This window comes from Micropterus dolomieu, linkage group LG11, assembly GCF_021292245.1.
Source record: "Micropterus dolomieu isolate WLL.071019.BEF.003 ecotype Adirondacks linkage group LG11, ASM2129224v1, whole genome shotgun sequence".
NCBI classification, from domain to species: Eukaryota; Metazoa; Chordata; class Actinopteri; order Centrarchiformes; family Centrarchidae; genus Micropterus; species Micropterus dolomieu.
Genome location: NC_060160.1, coordinates 11,141,288 through 11,162,070, shown reverse-complemented (window position 1 = coordinate 11,162,070; position 20,783 = coordinate 11,141,288). Strand labels below are relative to the sequence as shown.

Here is a 20,783-nt window from a genome sequence, read left to right as displayed (position 1 = left end):
ATTATGGTTTATATGGTTTGCAATGACACACAAACATGTATAAACAAACACAAACACTCTGGATGCAACATAGAGCAGTCAATGCGATGTAATTTACTTTGAATTACTCAACATTAAACTTCTGCCGGCAGAGGGGAAACACTCTTGTCCAAACCAGTAATGTTTCAACATTAGTCCAACACTCATCAACACATCAAGACACACAAAATTAAACCAAAACACCTTGTGTTGCCCATATCACTTTTTTTGAGAGGTTCTCCAGTAGTCCAATCATTGATATCCCACTGATGGAATACCTCAACTGGATGTCAGAGAACAGGAGATATGTTCGATAAACTTAAATTATGCTTTTAAGCTCTCAAAATCACAAGGAGGACTGAAGATGTAGAAGTTTGACATTTTGGGAAATACGCTTATTTGCTTTCCTGCCCAGAGTTAGATGAGAAAATTGATACCACTCTCAAGTTTTTGTAGTAAATATAGAGCTATGCTTCCAAAGAGCAGCTTGTTAGCTTAACCTAGCATATAGACTGGAAACAAGGGGAAACAGAAGACAAAATCCACCTACCTGGCACAGGCTTTCTGTCACTTTCTGGAGTTTCCACTGGTTGCCTGTTGGGATGACAAGACTCCAGGAAGTGACCACGCCTGTCTTCGTGCTTAGCTAAGCTAACTGGCTGCTGTAGCGTCAACAAGAGAGTGGTATCAATCTTCTGATCTAACTCTCCGCCAGAAAGCAAATTAGTGTATTTCTGAAAATGCTGAACTATTTCTTCAAAGGCCACTCTATATATTGTTAGCTACTGTTTCTGTTATTTTGTCTACTCACTCTGTGCTTACACGCCACCATCTTTCAAAATCTCTTTACTTCCGTATTGATTATCAACAGCACTGATGACCATTAACCTTCCTAATGAGAAAGTCTCAAGGATATTTGCATGTCTGGACGCACAATATTAATTCATTGATAATACATGGAGAGAATGACGACAAAGAGACATAGCGCTAATGGAGAGACAACTGCTGTTTAAAATAGTCAATTATATAAATCGATGATAAATAAATGTTTGGATTTTTTTTACAGTTAAAGGTCAAAATGGTGGAAAAGGTTGAAGAAAAGGCCAAGTGGAAAAATGAATACAAAGACGCTGAGCCACTGTGGTGGTTCTGAGGGGACAATCCATGCAGTCTGGTGTCAGAGTTCACTCCCTGGGGACAGTATACTGAGCGATACAATGATTCATATATTCATGTCTGATCCACACCACCCCACACACACCAACACATGCTCTCAGAGAGTGACATATATGATGTCACCCAATCTGTATGACTCATGCCACACACACACAGTTTGTGGCTCAGAATTCAAAATGAAATCACATTTCTGAGATAAAGGACGACCAAAGACAATCACTTATGAAGAAACTTACTGACAAGGCCTCATTTTATATGGAATCAAATGGAGGTGTTCAAGTTATAAATATTCAGCAGACTGTGGAGTGTATTATTTCTCTCATCCAGAGACAGATGCAAATTATTTTGAAAGAATATAAGCCAACAGTGCCATATCAGTGACTTATGAATGAAAGTTTGACCTCCTCTCCTCCACACAGGTTTTTGGATTTTTTTACTTTTGGTGTGATAACAATTTCTTTTTATCTTTCTTGGCATCCTATACCAGTGATTTAGATCCCTTGCTCACCCTCTACATGGCAAAGATCAGTAATCCCTTTGTTCACATTGCTTTCAATATCCTTCACACACGTAACACACACACACACCACACACAAAAACAATCACACTAACGCATCAGTCAAATATCTCCACATAATTCAAACATGGACAAGAAATCACTCAACCACTATGTGTGCATGTCTGTGTTTTATTTTCTGGAAAGTGTCTGAAACACGTGTCAGGGGGAAATAAGGGACCACAAAGGATCTTCTTGTTATTGGTTCAGGTTAGGAAAATTGCTTGTTAAACATAGCTGACCACACCGGACTGGATGGTAACAGAAAGCTGGCACATTTCAGAGATCAGCTGGAGAGGAATCTTACTAAGAAACCATTGAGGAAACTGAAGTAATGTCCTTGGAGTTTTAGAAATTAGTTGTTTTTTTAGCAACCTTGGTATATTTGCCGAGCCCTGAAGGAAATCGGCCCCAGGGGTACTAGCAGGGAGAGGAAGACAAGCAACAATTTAAATTTTAAAGGTGCACCCTGTGTAAATTGTATGTGCATGTGACTGTGTGTGTGTGTGTGTGTGTGTGTGTGTGTGTGTGTGTGTGTGTGTGTGTGTGTGTAGATTTCATTCCTGCTGTGTTGGGTTTGCATGGGTGCATGTACAGGAAAGAGCTTATATGAGAGGCCGATTAGGGTGAAAACACTGAAAAACAGACACACACCCACTGAAAACTGTCACACACGCACTGACAATGTGCGCACATACACTGAAAACACGGAAACACTGGCACATTCACATTGACAATGTGCACATACACACTGAAAATGATCATACATGCACCAACAACACACCAAGCACACGCACTGAAACCAGGCACAGACACACTGAAAATGTGCGCACACACATTAAAAAGGGCACACACCACCGACTGTGCATGCACACACAGTGAAGTATGTGTACATCCACATTGACAAAGTACACATACACACTGAAAATATTCACACCACACAAACTTCACACAGAGTAGGATACAGGCTACTTGTCTGTGTGTGTATCTAAGTGTGTGCCTGTGAAGTCATTTCAGTCACAGTGTGTGTGTGTGACAGTTTTCAGTGTGCGTGTGTCTGTTTTTTAATGTTTTCACCCTAATCGGCCTCTCATATCTTGATCTAATTAAGTTGCTCTAGAGAGATGACTTCATCCTGATTCCCTTTTCCCTACCCCCTTCACAGCACCCCCACCTACCACCCCCCGACCCGCAGCCCCTGCTATCCCAACCCCACCCACGAGTTGCATGGCAGCATGACAGCAAGTCTTTGGACCAAATTAGCTGTCAATGCAACCCCCTAATTCCCAACAGACAGTAGGTTAATTTAATCAGTCAGCTATAGCCTGCAGCGGAACAGACATGCTAACTCACACACACATACAATAGTCCAGAATTTTCATAATGCACAATAACACAAGGAGAAGTTATTTACAATGAGTATGGTAAAGAATTTAGCAAAACAATAATCATTCAACCTAAAAAAAATAATTCAGTACAGAAAAAAGGAGATGGGTTCTAATAACTCTAGCTTTAGCTTCAGTTTAGTTTTGAAAAACTTTAACTATCTTCTTTGTCATTTATCTTACTCTATGTCAATGCAAGGTGCTTTTTTCTAACATAATATCTAGCCTGTTGCCCTTAAATTCCTTTACAAATCTTAATAAATCAATAAAAATAAAATCAAACAAAGCAGTTCAAACACGTTCTGGGTGGGGATTCATCAATGTTTCTCAAAAACATTGGTTTATAGTGAGCAAATTAGAATTATGTGTAATTTTTTACTTTTATATCTTAGTTACTGTTTGGTGGTGACAGTGTTTTTTCTACTGGATTAATCTGAATGAAGCCTAATCCTAAACAGAAGAGATTAAATTACCCAAATCACTATAATAACAGGATTACACAGACTTCCCTCTGACTCAAGACACCCTTGCCCTTTTTGAAAAATCTCTGTCCACACACACACAAACAAACAAACGGACACGTTGTCAGAAATGGTTGCATAATTGGGGGGAGAGGACAGTAAATTTATTGTGGAGGTGTAAAAAAGTGAGGTTGAAAAGTAACCAAAGCACAGTAAACTGTAGACCTGTCAGATTGCTAACAGTAATGACTTTGTGTGTGTGTTTCTGTGTGTGTGTTTCCAACTTACCAAGTTTCTGAGCATGAAAACAGAAACCTACTTATTAATTCACTTCTGTCTGGGGAGATTGGTTAATAAGATTGTCAATGGTAAGTTCAACACATAAAGGTACACACACACACACACACACACAGTGATTGGTGTTAACAGTGTAACTAATGCAGTTACACAGTGAACAAAAGCCCAGCTGTCACTCCAGAGGCTTAACAGTCATATATGAATATTCATCGCAGCACAGTGCGACAGAAGGTGAGCTTGGCTTTGCAAAGCACCATCTTGGTATTGTGGAGTCCAGAACCAGACTCATCAAAACATGACTCAAGTACAGGAGGGAAAATGCTTAAGGATCTGATTATTGATATTGTATTATTTTATATTATTAGCCTAATAAAACAGATGTTTAAATTAACATAAAAATCTCAGTTTGCATCCAAACAAATATCAAATCAGATTCAGGTTTAAAGTAAGAATCTCACCATTTAACTGTAAAAACAAACACTAAATGTTAAATAAACCTATTTTGGTAACACTTTATTTAACAGGTCTGTAATTTTCCTGGAAAGTTTCCTTGAAAGAACCATCCAATATAGCACTAATTATAGAGCTTTATAAGCATTATTATTGGAAACCTGTAGGATGAATTGCATGTTTGCCTGTAGGCACATTTGAATGTTCAGCTGATCTATGTGCACCAACTAAAACATTCTCTTAAACTAGAAATTAGTGTAGCAGAAAGTTTAGCAATTTAGCCTAACACTGTCTCTCTTTTCCTTACAATTAGTACCAAATTACATTGTTCTCTCCAAGAAACTTCCTGAGGAAATATATTTAAAAATAAAATAGAGCATTGCCCTTATTTTGATTTATTTCACTGTACATGTGTGTCTGCACATATTCATTGATGTTGTTACCACATCCCTGCACAAGCTTTGAGCAACCTAATGCATGTGGGCACAGTGTATATTAGGAATGACACATAACTCGTATGATCATGTAGTACAACTGATCAAAAGCAGTTTTCTATCTACACGTTCCAATATATTTTAAGACATAAAACAACAAATAATTGATATCAGAAATATATAAACAATATATAAATCTGTTTAGTAAAAGGATTTCGCATCATCATGATCATTGTTAGTTCTGATCTCCATGTAGCAGCAGCATCATGAGTACACTTGCAGTATGACAGTACCTCTGACCGTGTTGTAGTGCTACTGAAAACGACCAGGCGGTGGTAGTAAACAGCCATTTAATTAGACAAACCAGAGCAAATGGTGAGGAGCCCATCATGGAGGCGTCTCTGAGGGCGTGCATTGATGTACGTCCGTATACATCCATGAGGGCGTGTCGCTAACCACGCAACGCGTTCTTCGAACCCGCCTCTGGCTGCATCTGATTGGCTGCTGTTGTCACCGTTAGGGAACTCTTTCCCTGATTTGATAATCTTCCCGTCACTCAGCTGTGACAGACGCCACACTGCTTGCTGTTTCGAAAATGAAACTGGCGTCGATGGATCCACAAGAAAACGAAAACGAGACGGTCATTAAATAAATAAAAAAAACGTGGATTCACTGTTTTAATCTGGCGAAGAGGTGGCAGAAGAACACAACTGTAAGGAGTCCTTGTGGCGGGATTTTAGAGGTGACATTTTTGTGAGGGAGGCAGGCCTATGCTGTCAAACCACGACAACAACAACACCTGAATCGGTGCTCCTGTGTTAGCTTCGTTCGTTTATGTGTTGCTGCTAATTAACTACCAGTTTCAAGTAACTAGCTAGCTAGCTACTCAGCTACAGTCAGCCCTCATTTTCTGTGGATTTAGAACTGTGCTGTTACTGTATGTGGTCTCCGAATAGAAAAATAGAAGGAAGCCCTGTCTGACAGTCTGTTGTGGTCCTAGTTTAGACTGCACAGGGCAGCTTTAAAGGAAATGTCTCTTCCTTTTTTCAGCTGGGAATGTTGAGCAAACACCGGAGTTGGATAGGACGTACTATACTGCAATGGAGGTAAGCAACTTTCTGTAGCTGACATAAGTCACACGATGGGTTTGTTTTGAGACAGTATGTGTGGTTAAGACGTGTTCGTAGTCAATTGATAATTCGTTTAATTTTAAAATTCAGTTTTCAAGGATCTGAAGTACCTCTTTCCACCTATAGCATAAGTTACATTACATGTCATAGGAGGGTCCCTGGTTGTGTGATGCAACGACTGAGGTGTAGGGACAGTCATTACACCACATAATTTGTTATTACAGTTGAGTAAGATAAGATAAAAATGCCTTCTTGAGAAATATTTTGACTATTCTTAAGTAATTTTCATTGTACTTTTTTGTCATTGTCATTGTTTTGTATACCTTGTTTGTGCTCCAGGCCATGTAATCATGTCTTGAGTCAACACAATCCTAATTTGTGGAGTTCCTGGTGTTATTATTATTATCTACCTAGGGTCTTGTAGATTTTTGTCGTAACTAGATCTTGAGACAGAAACTATTGTCAGTTACTTATATGGTTGGTTTTAGTTTCTAAGTAGTTAGTTTCAGTCTAACTGACAAGGGCAGATGCAGCATAAAGGGGCTATACCACAAGTTTGATTTACACACCAATTACTTGTTTCAGTTGTATAAGAGAAAGTGTGACAATCTGTGAACAGAGTCAGTCACAAACTCAAATTTACCATGCTTTTGGGGCACATTCTCACATGTCTAACGTTACTTTCTCTCAAAATGTGTGTAGGTAGTTCAGTAGTCCAGGGTTGCATTGTTGAAAGAGAGACTGCCCTTTAACCAGAGAACATAGTTTTGAACCCCTTTGTCAGCAAGATTCCTGACCTCTGACCTCCCCCTTTAGAAGGATCAGGCAAAATAGAATTTTCCTACAGTTATAAATATTGAATAATGAATATATCAGTAATGAGTTACACTTTTATTTATATTGGTGTTTAGCCCTCCAAAACCAAGGTTCATGTTGATGGTAAGACCTCAATGAAGGTTGTAGGTGTTTTCCATAATGCAGGGTGTAGAAGTGTCAAAATGAGTTGATTATTAACCAACATATGATTTAAAAACCTTAAAACTTATATCATTCTGTTTTTCCCTTCTCCTCCTCCTCATTTTTATGACTTGTCTGTATATCTTTAACCCTCTTGCCTTCCCCTCATCTCTCCCTGTTGTTCTCGGTGCTCCAGTCTGTAGCAGTGGGCTCGGCTACTTGGTGAGACTGAAGCTGCTGTCACTATGGCACACTTTGACACAGAGTACCAGCGCCTGGAGGCGTCCTACAGTGACTCTCCCCCTGGAGAGGAGAACCTGCTGATGCATGTGCCTGAAGGAGCCAAATGTAAACGACATGTATACACAAATCAAGAACTTATCACACACAGAAACACGTCCTCGTCTTTTGCTCTGATAGCGATGCCACCATGCAACAACACCATTACTAATGTTTAATAAATGTTTTGCAGCACAATGGCACCACATAGAGAACCTGGACCTGTTTTTCCAGAGAATATCCTTTTACTTGGTTGTGACATGTTTTCCCAACGTGTTGTGTTCTGATTGTTCCTGACAACTGAGGCCCCATTCACATTACTGCATTTTTTAATTAAAACGGAGACCTTTTGCTACGTTTGCACCTCCCGTCCAGACTACAACGGCGAAAACGAAGACCTAAAACGGAGAAGTTTGGAAACGCTGCCAACCCCATTTTGCGTTTCAAAACTCCGGAGGGCGTTTTAGTGAAGACCGGCCAAAACGAAGGACTTTAGAAACGATGACGTAGCCACTCACGCTCGGCTCTCTGATTGGGTCTTGCAAAGCAGAAACACGATGCTGCTGACCGGGTTTTTGACATAGTATTTTTATAAAAATATTCTGTACCATGATACCATGAAAGTTTTAACACAGTTACGACTGATAAACGCAGACACATTTGCACTGTTCCTTAACATCCATTACGTCTATAATCTGCACCAGAAGAATGGATTCACCTGTATGCTTCTGGGAGAGATCTTTGAGCTAGTGTATGTATCCCATCCACCTGAACTGATGTTTTTAAGGAAATCTTTATGGCATGGAGCTTGATGTACCCTGTAAGTGTGTTTTCTTACTGTCTTTTCCTTTCTTGCCTCCTCCTCCTTTCTTTCTCTATGCAGTCAGTTGCTGTTTGTGGTTGGCTTCACAGTGTTCCTAGCTAACTGTGTGGACTATGACATACTGTTTGCCAACAAGTTTGTAAATCACACCGATTCCTCTAAAGTCACCTTGCCTGATGCCTTCCTCCCAATGGATGTCTGCAGTGCCCGGTGAGTGTGACACTGTATTTAGTTCATTTAGTTAATGAAGTGTGTACCTGAGGATAGATGTTATTATTGTATAGAAGGGTGTTTGTGAGATACAGAAACACTTTGTTATGCGCATTATTGTTACTCACTAGTTTTTTTCAATATAACATTTTTCTTATCTGAATGTGTAAAGTTTCCTTGGGTTACTTGAAACATTTTAGCAGACTTTCTACATTTATATGTACATTATCACACGGGACTTGGAATGGTTATTTTACTATTTATTCCTTACTTGTTAATCTGCCAGTGATACCTTTTGAATGACAGAACTCAAAAGAGTGATATATATGATCAGTATTTTCTTCCATAGTAATAGCAGTGAAATAACTTTCTTGTTGTCATTGATAAAGCTGAAAAGTGGCATGAATTAAATTATTTACCCAGGTTAGCGCTGGTGTGTTTATTTTTTTTATACAGAAATATTTAATCTGCCAAACCAATTGGACATATGTGAAGACCTTAATGCCGTTGAAAACATACAACGTACTTTTAATTATAGAAGAAAATATTTTCTCCCACAGTATCCGAGACAATGCGTTTGTGATCTTCGTGCTGATCATCTCTGGGGTGTTTTGGCTACATCGCCTGGTAAAATTCATCTACAATGTCTGCTGCTACTGGGAGATCCGATCCTTCTACATCAACGCACTCAAGATGACCATGGTGAGTCAGTCACACAAAATTATGTCTATAGAGGAAATTATTTTTAGAGTGTTACTGAAGATTTGTTTTGCTTGCAGATAAATTATAATCACATGCAATCATTGTACCTACTAATTTCCATCCATCCATCGTCAACTGCTTATCCTGCATACAGGGTCGCAGGGCCTACTAATTTCCACTATGCTTTTTCTTTTCAGTCCGAACTCCCCTATGCAACATGGCAGGAGGTTCAGGCCAGGATAGTGGAGATCCAGAAAGAACACCAGATCTGCATCCATAAAAAAGAGCTGACCGAGCTTGACATTTACCACCGCATCCTCCGCTTTAAAAACTACATGGTGTGTACATTTGCAGTGAAATTTTGCAGCTTGGTTGCTGAAGAGTCTGACACAGCTATTTGCAAACATAATGAAACGGTGTGACCTCAAACCAAAGCTTTCTTCCTGTACCTCGCTAGGTTGCCATGGTGAATAAATCTCTCCTTCCTGTGCGATTTCGACTTCCTACGCTTGGGGAAAGCGTGTTCTACACCCGGGGTCTCAAATACAACTTTGAGCTCATCTTCTTTTGGGGACCAGGTGTGTTCATGTTTGATGTAATTCATGTACAGTATGTACAGTACTCTATGTGTCTGCATTTCCATGGTGTAATATTCAAGTGAAATTAACTATATGCATGCATGCATTCATACATTTGCCTATTTGTCAAGGTTTAGAATGACAAAGGGGTCTTCTTTTGTATGTCCCTTGGTTTTGTCTTGGTGGCTCTGTAGGGTCTCTGTTTGAGAATGAGTGGAGCCTGAAACCAGAATACAAGAGAGGAGGGAACAGGGCTGAGCTGGCAGACAGGCTAGCATCCCGTATTCTATGGATTGGGATTGCCAATTTGCTGCTGTGTCCAGTTATTCTTGTGTGGCAGATTCTCTACGCCTTCTTTAGTTACACAGAGGTAAGTGGTTTGTATGTACATACAAACTTTATACAGTTTTCTTTTTTCATTTAGTGCTCTAAACATAGATCATTTGGTGTGTGTGTGTGTGTGTGTGTGTGTGTGTGTGTGTGCGTGTGTGTGTGTGCAGGTGATCAAGCGAGAGCCGGGCTCTCTGGGAGCAAGATGCTGGTCTCTGTATGGTCGATGTTACCTGCGTCACTTCAATGAGTTGGATCATGAGCTCATGTCACGCCTCAGCAAAGGCTACAAGGTCAGCGTATCTCCTGCCAACACTGCTCATAAGTAGGGCTGGGTGATAAAGCGATTATTTATTATTTATTATTATTATTTAATTATTATTATGATATAATGTTCCTCAATATAAATAAAGTTGCTTCTCCTCTGAACCCTAGTTTTATAACCCTGCTAAATTTCATAACACTGACATATTTTTCTTTCAATGAATTGAAAGAAGTTGTTTGTATATGGCAGTGCAGAACATCACTTAAGATTCACATGGTTTTGTATAAACATCATGCTCTTAATGCTTAGCCTGTAGAGTTAATAATAAGTCTGCTTCCTGCTTTTTTCCATTCCTCTACCCCTGTTCCTCTTTCATTCAGGCTGCATCCAAGTATATGAACTGTTTCCTGTCACCACTGCTGACGGTGGTTGCCAAAAATGTAGCGTTTTTTGCCGGGTCTCTCCTGGCCGTGCTCATCGCCCTGACTATCTATGACGAGGATGTTCTCGCAGTGGAACATGTTCTCTCATCAATCACTCTGCTTGGAGTGTGTATCACAGTCTGCAGGTGGGGATTAGTGTTACCCAGTTAATCTCTCTGCTATTCTCATTTACATGGTTTTTATTTACACAGCCTGCAGCAGTTAATCATCACAAATGTATTAACAGCTAAATAGCTCAAATAAATCACTAGCTCATTATTAATCAGCCATAAATTAATAGCTTTGTCTCTATAAAACTGATATGAAATGGCAAACATCAGATACAAAAATAAAATGTGAATATATGACACAAATCTTCAACTATGTGGAACGTAGGGGACCCATTTCTTTATTGCCTGTCTAAAGCTACCCAGAGTTGTAATCCCTTTAATGCTCTACGGCAGCTTATTCTGCTGTATAACTGATGAGTTTAAGAGGGTTTCCTTCCTTAAGTAGCTCAGACTATTTGAAGTCTGTTAATAGCTCTGAATTGAAATAATTCAATATTTAGGAACAGTCCCATGAACTGAACTTCTATCTCGTAGAACCATCCAAGACACACAACAATCCATCAGAAATTTCACCGGTAAATTTTGCATCAAATTTGTGATTTGTTTTGAGAAAGCCTTACAGCTGAATAAGAATGCTTCAGTCTTGTAAACTCCAGACATATAGTTAACAAGCAAATTTCCACAAAGTAGTTAAATCTTTGCCTTTGATTTTCACCCTCTTATGTTGTAAGCCTAACTTCTTTTCCTGTCTCTCTTTTCAGATCATTTATACCTGATAAGCACATGGTGTTTTGTCCTGAGCAGCTATTGCGGGTTATCCTGGCTCACATCCACTACATGCCTGACCACTGGCAGGGTAATGCACATAGATATGAGACCCGTGACCAGTTCTCCCAGCTCTTCCAATACAAAGCCGTGAGTATGGATACTGACGGGGATAAATATCAAGACTGAGGACTTGTCAAAACAGTGTTATATGGGCATTTTCCATAGTAGACATTTTAACATGGCACAGCATGAATTTAATTAATTAATGGGTTTAATTAATTAACATTAATGATGGCTGTATTCAATATATATATATGCCAATTTTAGGGCCCTGCAAGTGTGCAAGCTGACTCATGGACATGGCTTTCCAGCACAGTTATAAAGGCATTTATGTTAAAACTTACACTTGTGCTGGTTCTATTGTGACTACTCAAAATGTCTACTGTGTAAAAGACCTGTAGTTGTTTTGTTAAACCCTCTCTGAACATCTGCTTCTATTAAACTGTTATTTTTCTAGAGAATTAGCATTACCCTCATTCAGTTACTTGTATTTATATCTCAGACAGACTACTATAACTATAGTTTTCTGCTGTTAGCTATCTAAGCAGATCCACTGAAGCAGTAGGGGTCTCAGTGCCATGCTGAGAAGCACCTTGTTGGTATTTGTTAAGGGAAGGGATTTGCTCTCCACTCCCAGATTGTCGCAGCTGGTAGCATTTGGATCTTAAATCATAAAGTGTTCCTCAAGATTACAATTAAAATGAACGTGCTATTTTAAATAACACATTTCAACTTATGAATCAGAGGATCAGTATACCTTTGATGTGCTTGCTGAACCCTACCTTGCCACACGAGTATACAGTGTTAACTTTTCCCCTATGTTTTTCTTCCAGGTCTTTATTCTAGAGGAGTTGATAAGTCCAGTGGTGACTCCCATTATCCTGATCTTCTGTCTGAGGAGGAAGTCTCTGGAGATCATTGATTTCTTCAGGAACTTCACTGTGGAGGTGGTCGGTGTAGGAGACACTTGCTCCTTTGCCCAGATGGACATCAGGCAGCATGGACACCCTGCGGTGAGTGACTGCCACACACAAGTGCAGCCACACAGACATACATAAATGAAGACACTTGTCTATATACTGTGTGACATGCGTAAGATTTATTCATTCAAAAGTGAAATATGAATGAATGAGAGTCTGTGTGTATATCTGTGGCCTGAACCTCTCTCCTCCCTCTGTAGTGGATGTCAGAGGGGAAGACAGAGGCGTCTATCTACCAACAGGCAGAGGATGGGAAGACAGAGTTATCTCTGATGCACTTTGCCATCACTAACCCCCAGTGGCAGCCGCCTCAGGAGACCACACACTTCATCAGCCAGCTGAAAGAACGAGTTCACAGAGAGGCCGCAGGGGCTCCTTCAGATACACGTCCCCTCTCACTGTCTGAGTCTGAGGTACACTGATGAACTAACATACGTGCTCAGGTATCAAAGTGGTAATACATCAAATTTCATTACATCTTCAGAGGTAGAAACAAATGTACTGTCTTGTCTCTCTGCCCTTTCTCTCTTGTAGCCAAGGAGCCTCGTTGCAAACTTCTTGGGAGGTCCCTCTACGCTGGCCTCCGTTCATTTCGGCAGGGATGGCTCTTTGACCAATCATGCAGCAGCTGGCATAAGTGATGGGGCATCTGCCTTACGCTCCCTTTCCCCAGTCAGCAGCAGTCTTCACTTGAGAGGCAGTTTGAGTGCAGCTCACAGAGCAGCTGGCCACACTTCAGCCATGAGCAAAGCAATGGCAGGGTCTGGGTAGGAGAATTCTTCTTCCGAAATGTGTCTCGACTCAATTCTGTCTAACACTAACTTTTTACTGAGCTGCTGGCTGAAAACTCACAGTTCAATGTGCAAAATCTAGCCTCTCATCTTCTTATCTGTGTCACCTCCTCTTCATGTCCTCATTTTCTCCATGTTTTTGCTTTCTTTTTTTGTAGGACTGATGCCCGAACTGTGAGCTCAGGCAGCAGTGCATGGGAGGGTCAACTGACCAGTTTGGTCCTGTCAGAGTATGCCTCCACTGAGATGAGCATCCATGCACTTTACATGCATGAGGTAATTGTGTGTGATCGTGTGTGGGAAGAGAGTAGAGGACATCTGTAGGAGTTAAAAACTGAATGAAGCACAGTGTGTTCCCACGTTTGTCTCCTCATCCTGAATATCCAAGCGGGAAGCTTCCGGTCTACAATATGAAGCGAATGCGGAAGTCCCTGAAACCTGCATTCTATTGAAAATCCAGCAGGGGGCGACTCTTCTGGTTGCAAAAAGAAGTCCGGCTCCATTAGAAATAATGAGAAAATGACCCTACTTCTCAGCTGAATAATTACCCCAGTAAACACTTTCCTGATGAGTTTATGGTCTCAGTCGCTAGTTTCAAGTCTTCTTCAATACAAAATGATGTTCATTTAGTAAATTATGGACCCATTTATTTTACAATAGACCAAAAAGCAGAGTATGTTTCAGGGCGGGATTATCTATGATTGACTAGTCGTTACCATAGCGACCTGTCAATCAGGCTAGAGCAGACTCGTACCCACGGCACTGTGTAAATTTAACCAGCGCCATTGAGAAAGCTTATTAGGAGTTGGCTGTTCACTTTTTCTGGTGAGTACATTTAGTTTTAAGACTGTTGTCCGCTAGACAAAGTTATCAGCCCAGTTAAAATGACAGTTAACGTGAGTTACAGTTGCACCTATCTAAGCAAGCTAGCTAGCGCCGCACACGGCCGTTAGCTCCGCCGTATAGTCACTTCCGGGCACTTCCTGGTTGCAAAAACTCGACATGGCGGCGCCTTATCTGCCAAACTCGAGGCTTCAAAACGGCAGTCCACAAACCAACGGGTGACGTCACGATGACTACGTCCATTTCTTATGTACAGTCTATGTGAATATCCCCCAGATTTTCTTCATCGCGGGTGCCATCCATTTTTTCTCCTATCTTATTTTTGTCCTTGTAGCTACACAAGCAACAGTCCCGCGGCGAGCTATCCCGTCACACATGGCACAGGCAGGAGAGTGACGAAAGCAGTGACAGCGTCCCTGATGAAGTGAGAAGTGAACCCAACCCTCACTCCAGACATTTCCCACGCTCACACACTTTCCCCACAACAGTCCCCAGTCCCAGTGCTATTCCCACTTCAGCTTCAGCCACCTGTAGTACCACCCTGGGCCAACAGGGGGCTCCCTCGCAGAGCAGCACCCAGCACCGCTATAGTGGACCTACCACAGGTACTATGTTTTGATAATCTCCCCATGTTTCACACTACATGCATTTGAATGGTCTTATTAAATGATCAGTCGGACTTTGGAACAGCATGGAATTGATTTTCACCTGCTATTCTTTTTCATAGTCTCACTCTTTTTAAGATAATTAAAACTGTAAATGTCCTTGCTCTCGTTGCTGCACCATTATTTTTATGACAAAAAATTTGGATTTGTTAGTCAATTAGTTTTAGAAAGATATGATATCAGTTTAAGACAGGAAATATTCTCTTGCCATGTTGCAATATGTACAAAACAGTAAAATGTTCTCAACCCTTGTGTAACAATGAGTAGTTAAGTTTCTCACTGAGTAATTACACAAGTCTCCCTTAGTTTATGTCACACTGGCTTAGTATAAGAACTATATGGCTTTCAGAGTATTTCATTATTTGTTTAACTCAACTGAGGACAGTTTACAGTACAGTAGCTGTACATGCTATACAGATCAGTGTTAATTGCTGACACTTTTAAACAACACTGTCTATGTCTTTCTGTTTTCCAGACTCTTTTGGTGCAGGTGGGAAAGTAGTGAGGTCAGCCCGTGTGCCCATGGGAGGGTGGGCAGAGGAGGGTCAGGCAGCACCACGACACCATGAACCACTACCAGAGGAGAGTTCAGAAGATGAAATGCCTCCTCACATACACAAGGTGAATGTTGTTTGTGAATGATTGCAATGGCAATGGCAATTTGCCTGTGTGTGGTGCAAGTAAACAGACATTTTTGTTCTCTTTCTCTCACTTTAGGTTACATAACCATGCCATGTGAAGAAGCATCAGCGTCCCACCCTCCATATATAAAAAAAACCCACACCCTTTTCCTTGACCAAACTTTTGTCCAGGATTGACCATCTGACCTGACACGGGTGAAAATGGACAGGAGTGGTGTCCCATGAACACTTAACTTGTAAAATCATCTGGACAAGTTAACATTGATGCCACCACCAACCTTTCAAAGATAGTATATTACTTACTACACACCAGTCAGGGTATACATCTGAATTTGTGAATCAGAAGAGGACCTACAGGATCAAGTTATTTCTACTAGCCATTAATACCATCAGATTATACTACGCTCTTTTATAGTGTCAAAAGATTACATGATGAAGGTGCATGCCTTACTGCGATGTTAACAAAACTTGGGAACACATTATCCTTGGCGCTTTGCCTGCTGTAGAAAAATACAAAACAATTTGCCCAAAATGTGATCACAATAATCCAATTTTTGCTATCTGTATTGTTTCCCTCTTTTACAAATCCGATGGCAACAGAAGTGAAATTTGAAGAATGTGTGGTGTCTCTCCAACAATAACAGCATTCAACGAAATGTGTTCAGAAAGATTCTGTTAACACACTGACTTTCATTGTGTATCTATTCTTGTACCAATAGCAGGAGGGTATGTATCCTACCCTGTGCTCTGTATTTCAGCTTGCATTCTGCCTCCTTGCAAAACATTGAAGGCCTCAAAAATTCAAATTCACTTTTTCAGATTTTTAATAACATATTTCCCTCCTTACAGATTTTTTTCTTATTGCATTATAATGTTCATTTGAAGTTTCTAATATGTTCTGAAACTTTTCACAGAGTCTGCCTCCGTTTGCACAGAAAAACGTTTGTATAAAACTTAATTGTACAGCCTAGCCTGGTATTGTGCACGTACACATGCTCTGTGTAAATAAATGTTATCAAGTTGTTTCAAGCAGTCATTCAGAATATTAAATTAATCAAATTTACACAATTATAAGGCCAACATTTTTTAATGTGTAACGCGAGATGCTGTATGCAAGCACATTTTAATCTGATTTAACCCATGTTTTTATTAACCATTCTTTTTTTTTTTTTAACAGACTTGGCACAGCAAACAAACAAGGCTTTTTTAAGCATGTAATATTGACTTTTGTGCCATACAAAAAGCCCTTAAGCACAAGTGCATGACTATCATCCACACATTCTCCTAAAGAATTGTAACTCATCTTCACAGTAAGAATATTGTTCAATGGCCATCCTCCACATCCTGCTTAATACAGCATGACTGTACCTTGTTCCCCTGTCATTAGGCCATGCAATTCTTTAAAAGAAGTATGCACTTTAATAGTTTGTTAATGCAGAGGGTGTCAGTTGTTTATATGTGTATATTTTATTTATCAAAGGGGTGTGCCATGATGATTGGCGGTTGTGAATCCAGGTTGTGTTTTCTGTTGTGCATTTGGGATCGGGATAAAGAAGCACTGACACTTGTAACAGACTGATAATGTGGTCCAGGATGCTCACAGTGATTCACTGCGGTAAAAGCGACTGTTTGAGGAAGTTCTGTTGTTTGTTTAATAGATCCTGTAAAATACCATTTTGTACAGCTGTAAATTCATCCAATAAAGACGAGGCAATGATTTTGTGTGTAGCGTGAAAAAGCGACTTACACGACAAAATGACACGGGCAACGTTAGTGACTTCACTGAACAGGCCGAATACTGAACATACCCCTATTTTAAAGTGCCGTCACATTTTACATGTGCGTTCAGTCATCATAGCGATTTAGTTAGCTTAACAGCTACTAGCCGTAAATTAGCATACGGCTAGCTTACTACTTCGGATAGTTAGCCTGCATTAGCTGCGTACAGAGCTAACGTTGTGGAGACTGATGGCAAAGCAGTTACAGTAGTCAGGAGAAAATGTTTTGTGCTGTATCATGTTTTTAATGAGTCCAAATACTTAATCTTAACAGGGCCCGGATAGCTCAGTCGGTAGAGCATCAGACTTTTAATCTGAGGGTCCAGGGTTCAAGTCCCTGTTCGGGCGTTAATTTTCTTTCTCCCCCTATGGCCCATCAATAGATTGTGTAAATCGCCAACTGCTCTTATGAAGGAACTATAATATTTCATCTGAGGGTCTGTGGATCAAGTTCCTTTAAGGGCGTCGATTCTTTTTATCATTCATCCCTTTCAGCGCCGTTGAAGTTGACCCAAGTGGTCAGAGGCGACTACTATAAGCATACAATAATTTAGTGTAAGGTAAGGTTACCTTGTTTGTTTTGTTTGTCTACCATTCATAATCATAACGCTACATGATAGCCTACATTTAGGAAAATTTCAATGATATTAAGTCAACAGGGGAGACTCAGAGTGAAATCTGTGTCCTGTAAGGACACACACACACACACACACACACACACACACACACACACACACACACACACACAAAATGTATTTGTTAGTAAAAATAAAAATAAAACAATTAGGCTGTCTGTGTGAATATTTGCACATAAAGTACATGTGCTGTTAGTGAGGCTTACCATTGAGTGGTGGGAGAGTAAAAGGGGCTGTTGCGTGGTGTATGGAGGGTAGATGTCTCGCTGCTTGTCCTGCTGGGACAGATGACACCCCTGGTAGCCATGTAGGGTTGCTGATGGGGGGCAGCTGTGGTGCCACAGAAGTAGGACCATAGTGATGATGATGATGGACAGCATTTCCTCTTGGTTTGACATCTGGGCGTACAAAAATAGGGTTTCCCTGGAAACTGTCCTGGAGCGACAGATTTGGGACAGTTTTGCAAAGGGTCAGAATTGAGACTTTTTGCTTTGTCTTTATGTGTCGAGAGAGTGTGCATGTTTGTGTGTACCTGCCCGAGATATTTAGCACAAGGGGCACAGTGACTGGGACCTCCAGGTGGTGACAGGGCTATAGGAGGCATGGCTTTCAGCATCATATTGTGCATTATGATCTGATGCATCTGGGCATTTTGCATCAGCATCAATTCCACCATGTCTAACATGCAAAATACACATACACACACAAACATATGAATACAGGAAGACTCAAATAAGACAGATCTGTATTTGCTGTTGCATACCCTCTTTGATGCTGCCTGAGCGTGGTGCAGGGTAGGGCTTAGGGATTTGAGTAAACAGAGGCTGCTGTTGTATGATGGTGGCAGGCTGCTCGGGTAGCTGCAGAGAGAAAGAAAGACGGGGGAATGACTGCTTCTTTTGCATAATTTATTTGCACTATACTTGAACTCATTGCAAGTCAGATTGAATAGCAGCGTCAGTATAATACCTAATGTGAAAGGAAATAGAAGGGCAAAAATAGAAGAGAAGAAGGGGCTCAGAAAAAGAAGATTGAATATAGGGGGATTGGTGGTGTTTTTTAGGGTAATGCTGAGTGTCTCACAGTCTGCTGGATGATGCGAGGAGGCTGGGGTCGGGCAGGCGGTGGAGGGGTCAGGAAGTGCAGAACAGGGGCCGCCTGGTGAAGTGGGAGTGGTGGAGGCGGCTGAGGGGCAGTGAAGAAATGTGACTTGTACTGTCTTGGTGACCCTCCCCAGGTGTGGGGTCTGTTGAGGTATTCTAACATGTGCTGCTCCTTCACAGAAGATAAATGCAAACAAAACACAAACAATTATATACTTCTCACAATGACAGGCGAAAGACTAAATGCTTGAGACATTGGTTAACTGCTCAAAGGTACTAGGAATGTCTTCTGTCTTTCTCTTGCTCTAGTTTTGTATCTTACTGTCTGAATTTAGTTATGTAAGAAATTATATTAATAGGTTAACAAATAAAAATGTGTATTCTTGGAATACAAAGATAAAGATTCTCTACAAACCCGGAGTATTTGCTGGAGGGCCCGCTTGCGCCTCAGTGCAAGGTGAAGTTGATCCAGCTGTCCATCATAACTCCCTGAACAGACAAAATCATGTTCTCAATAGCTACTCCCATAATTTTTTTTATCTTTCCCTGTGTCTGCCTCTTCTACTTGTTCTGTCCACCCTAAAGTAAAAAGCAAATAAAAATCCTTCTACCTTTTTCATCAGCTCCCAAGACTTCTCCTTAGTGCTCAGCTTCATATCCATTTACTACCAGGTTAATTTTACTACTAAGTGTATTCAAAGTATATTATTTTAGTATATTCTTCATTTGTCATCTTGGGAAGTCATTGTCAGTATAATCTATAATTGGGATAGAAAGAAGTCTTTAACTTACTTGCAGACTGGGCAGAATCTGCTCTTGTGTCCATATTGTGCAGTCTCTAGAAATGTAAGTAAAGGATATTTCTGAAAGATTTTGATGTAAAATTTTCAAGAAAAGCATAAAAGGCACGCTGAACTATTTCACTTGAGAATACTAAACAACCAAACAAACTGTAGCTTGAGCAGTATTTTTCCAGCTGAACACATTTTAAACTAGCCTCTCACCTACCTTCTCCAGTAGTTTGAGTTTGAGTATTGTCATCTAATCAACTGCAGAACTGCCATGCTAAGAGATCACACAAAGGAGAGTTACTCTAACATTTTCTAAGGACTTTAATACACATAATTGGATGAAATACTAGACACAAACATACAAACAGACAAGCAAACTTATGCTTTTAATATCTTATTTACCTGAAATCTTGGCATCTGGAGTCACACAGACTGTGTGTATACCTGTGTGTTTGAGTCAAGACAAAAGCCAGAAAGTGGTTGCCATGGGACACACCTGTTTAACACCTAGACCTAAACATGACTTGCATAACTACTTTGTTTCTATGCAGAGAAAGAGTAGAGGGACATCAGATAACCTTCCTACTTCAGATCCCACTTTCTTTTGATTTGTAGATGACTACAGACCAAGGTAAAGTACCCAATGTCATTCATTCACTCATCTTGGAAATAAGCCCTGCTCATAATATATTGCCCACATTTAGATTATTTTATTTAGAAAGGTATAAATAACTAGAAAAATATGTATATTAAGTAAAGGTAATAACCTACAGATAATACAAAATATTACACTTGTTGTCATGGTTTCAATAAATGCCATCTGAATGGTGTCTACCTTTTGATCTTATTTTGTAATACATGCTTTAATGTAACTATACATTCGTCGTCATAAATTAGGTTGTTCAAATGCCAAAAAACTCCTCAGACAGTGGACGATTCTGTACATTCACTTTCAAAACAGATGAGTGGAGGCATGGTTTCATATTAGCCTGTCCTGATTGGCTACAAGAGCAGTCAATCGAGCATTGGAGACTTGACACAGCCATTTCATTGGTCAACTAGACTCTAGTTTTGAGTGATGTACAAAATGGGGGGTGGTTCTATTAGGCATGCGGGAATGCATTCAAGCGTTGCAATTGGCTGAAGAAGTGGAACGTAATGATTTGATTGGTCCATTTAGTCAA

The 20,783-nt window shown here is 40.3% G+C and overlaps 2 protein-coding genes and 1 non-coding gene across 5 annotated transcripts; 2 read left to right on the top strand and 1 right to left on the bottom strand.

Moving 5' to 3' along the window:
• The first annotated feature begins 5,338 nt into the window (after positions 1 to 5,338).
• Positions 5,339 to 17,009, top strand: atg9a (ATG9 autophagy related 9 homolog A (S. cerevisiae)). Of its 3 annotated transcripts, none has more exons than XM_046061762.1 (20): positions 5,339 to 5,489; positions 5,828 to 5,883; positions 7,061 to 7,212; positions 7,337 to 7,380; positions 7,830 to 7,894; positions 8,027 to 8,176; positions 8,737 to 8,878; positions 9,076 to 9,216; positions 9,336 to 9,456; positions 9,651 to 9,826; positions 9,957 to 10,079; positions 10,432 to 10,619; positions 11,306 to 11,459; positions 12,206 to 12,385; positions 12,553 to 12,765; positions 12,887 to 13,119; positions 13,302 to 13,419; positions 14,321 to 14,591; positions 15,127 to 15,272; positions 15,369 to 17,009. In XM_046061762.1, exons 3-20 carry the CDS (start codon positions 7,110 to 7,112, stop codon positions 15,375 to 15,377), a joined length of 2,577 nt encoding a protein of 858 aa, XP_045917718.1. In that variant the 5' UTR covers positions 5,339 to 5,489; positions 5,828 to 5,883; positions 7,061 to 7,109; the 3' UTR covers positions 15,378 to 17,009. The 3 variants fall into 3 exon arrangements, with proteins under 3 accessions (XP_045917718.1, XP_045917717.1, XP_045917719.1); XM_046061761.1 differs by having other exon boundaries at positions 5,339 to 5,519; XM_046061763.1 differs by having other exon boundaries at positions 5,339 to 5,603.
• On the bottom strand, positions 16,493 to 19,635 carry zgc:112416 (uncharacterized protein LOC550509 homolog). The gene is made up of 7 exons (XM_046061774.1): positions 19,601 to 19,635; positions 19,224 to 19,297; positions 18,789 to 18,980; positions 18,469 to 18,565; positions 18,238 to 18,383; positions 17,912 to 18,140; positions 16,493 to 17,755 (listed from the first exon to the last, which is right to left on the bottom strand). Exons 1-7 carry the CDS (start codon positions 19,632 to 19,634, stop codon positions 17,718 to 17,720), a joined length of 810 nt encoding a protein of 269 aa, XP_045917730.1. The 5' UTR covers position 19,635; the 3' UTR covers positions 16,493 to 17,717.
• Positions 17,346 to 17,418, top strand: trnak-uuu. Its single transcript has one exon. It is a non-coding gene; the product is annotated as a tRNA-Lys (tRNA).
• Positions 19,636 to 20,783: the final 1,148 nt, after the last annotated feature.

Bases quoted from the DNA above. Each gene is read 5' to 3' on its own strand.
- atg9a (XM_046061762.1), top strand. From the start codon at position 7,110: ATGGCACACTTTGACACAGAGTACCAGCGCCTGGAGGCGTCCTACAGT. The intron at 13,120-13,301 runs GTAGGAGAATTC...CTTTTTTTGTAG, and splicing joins AAAGCAATGGCAGGGTCTGG to GACTGATGCCCGAACTGTGA. The intron at 14,592-15,126 runs GTACTATGTTTT...TCTGTTTTCCAG, and splicing joins CTATAGTGGACCTACCACAG to ACTCTTTTGGTGCAGGTGGG.
- zgc:112416 (XM_046061774.1), bottom strand. From the start codon at position 19,634: ATGGACACAAGAGCAGATTCTGCCCAGTCTGCAA. The intron at 19,298-19,600 runs GTAAGTTAAAGA...TTGTCTGTTCAG, and splicing joins AGATTCTGCCCAGTCTGCAA to GGAGTTATGATGGACAGCTG. The intron at 18,141-18,237 runs GTACACACAAAC...CTGTCGCTCCAG, and splicing joins GTGCTAAATATCTCGGGCAG to GACAGTTTCCAGGGAAACCC.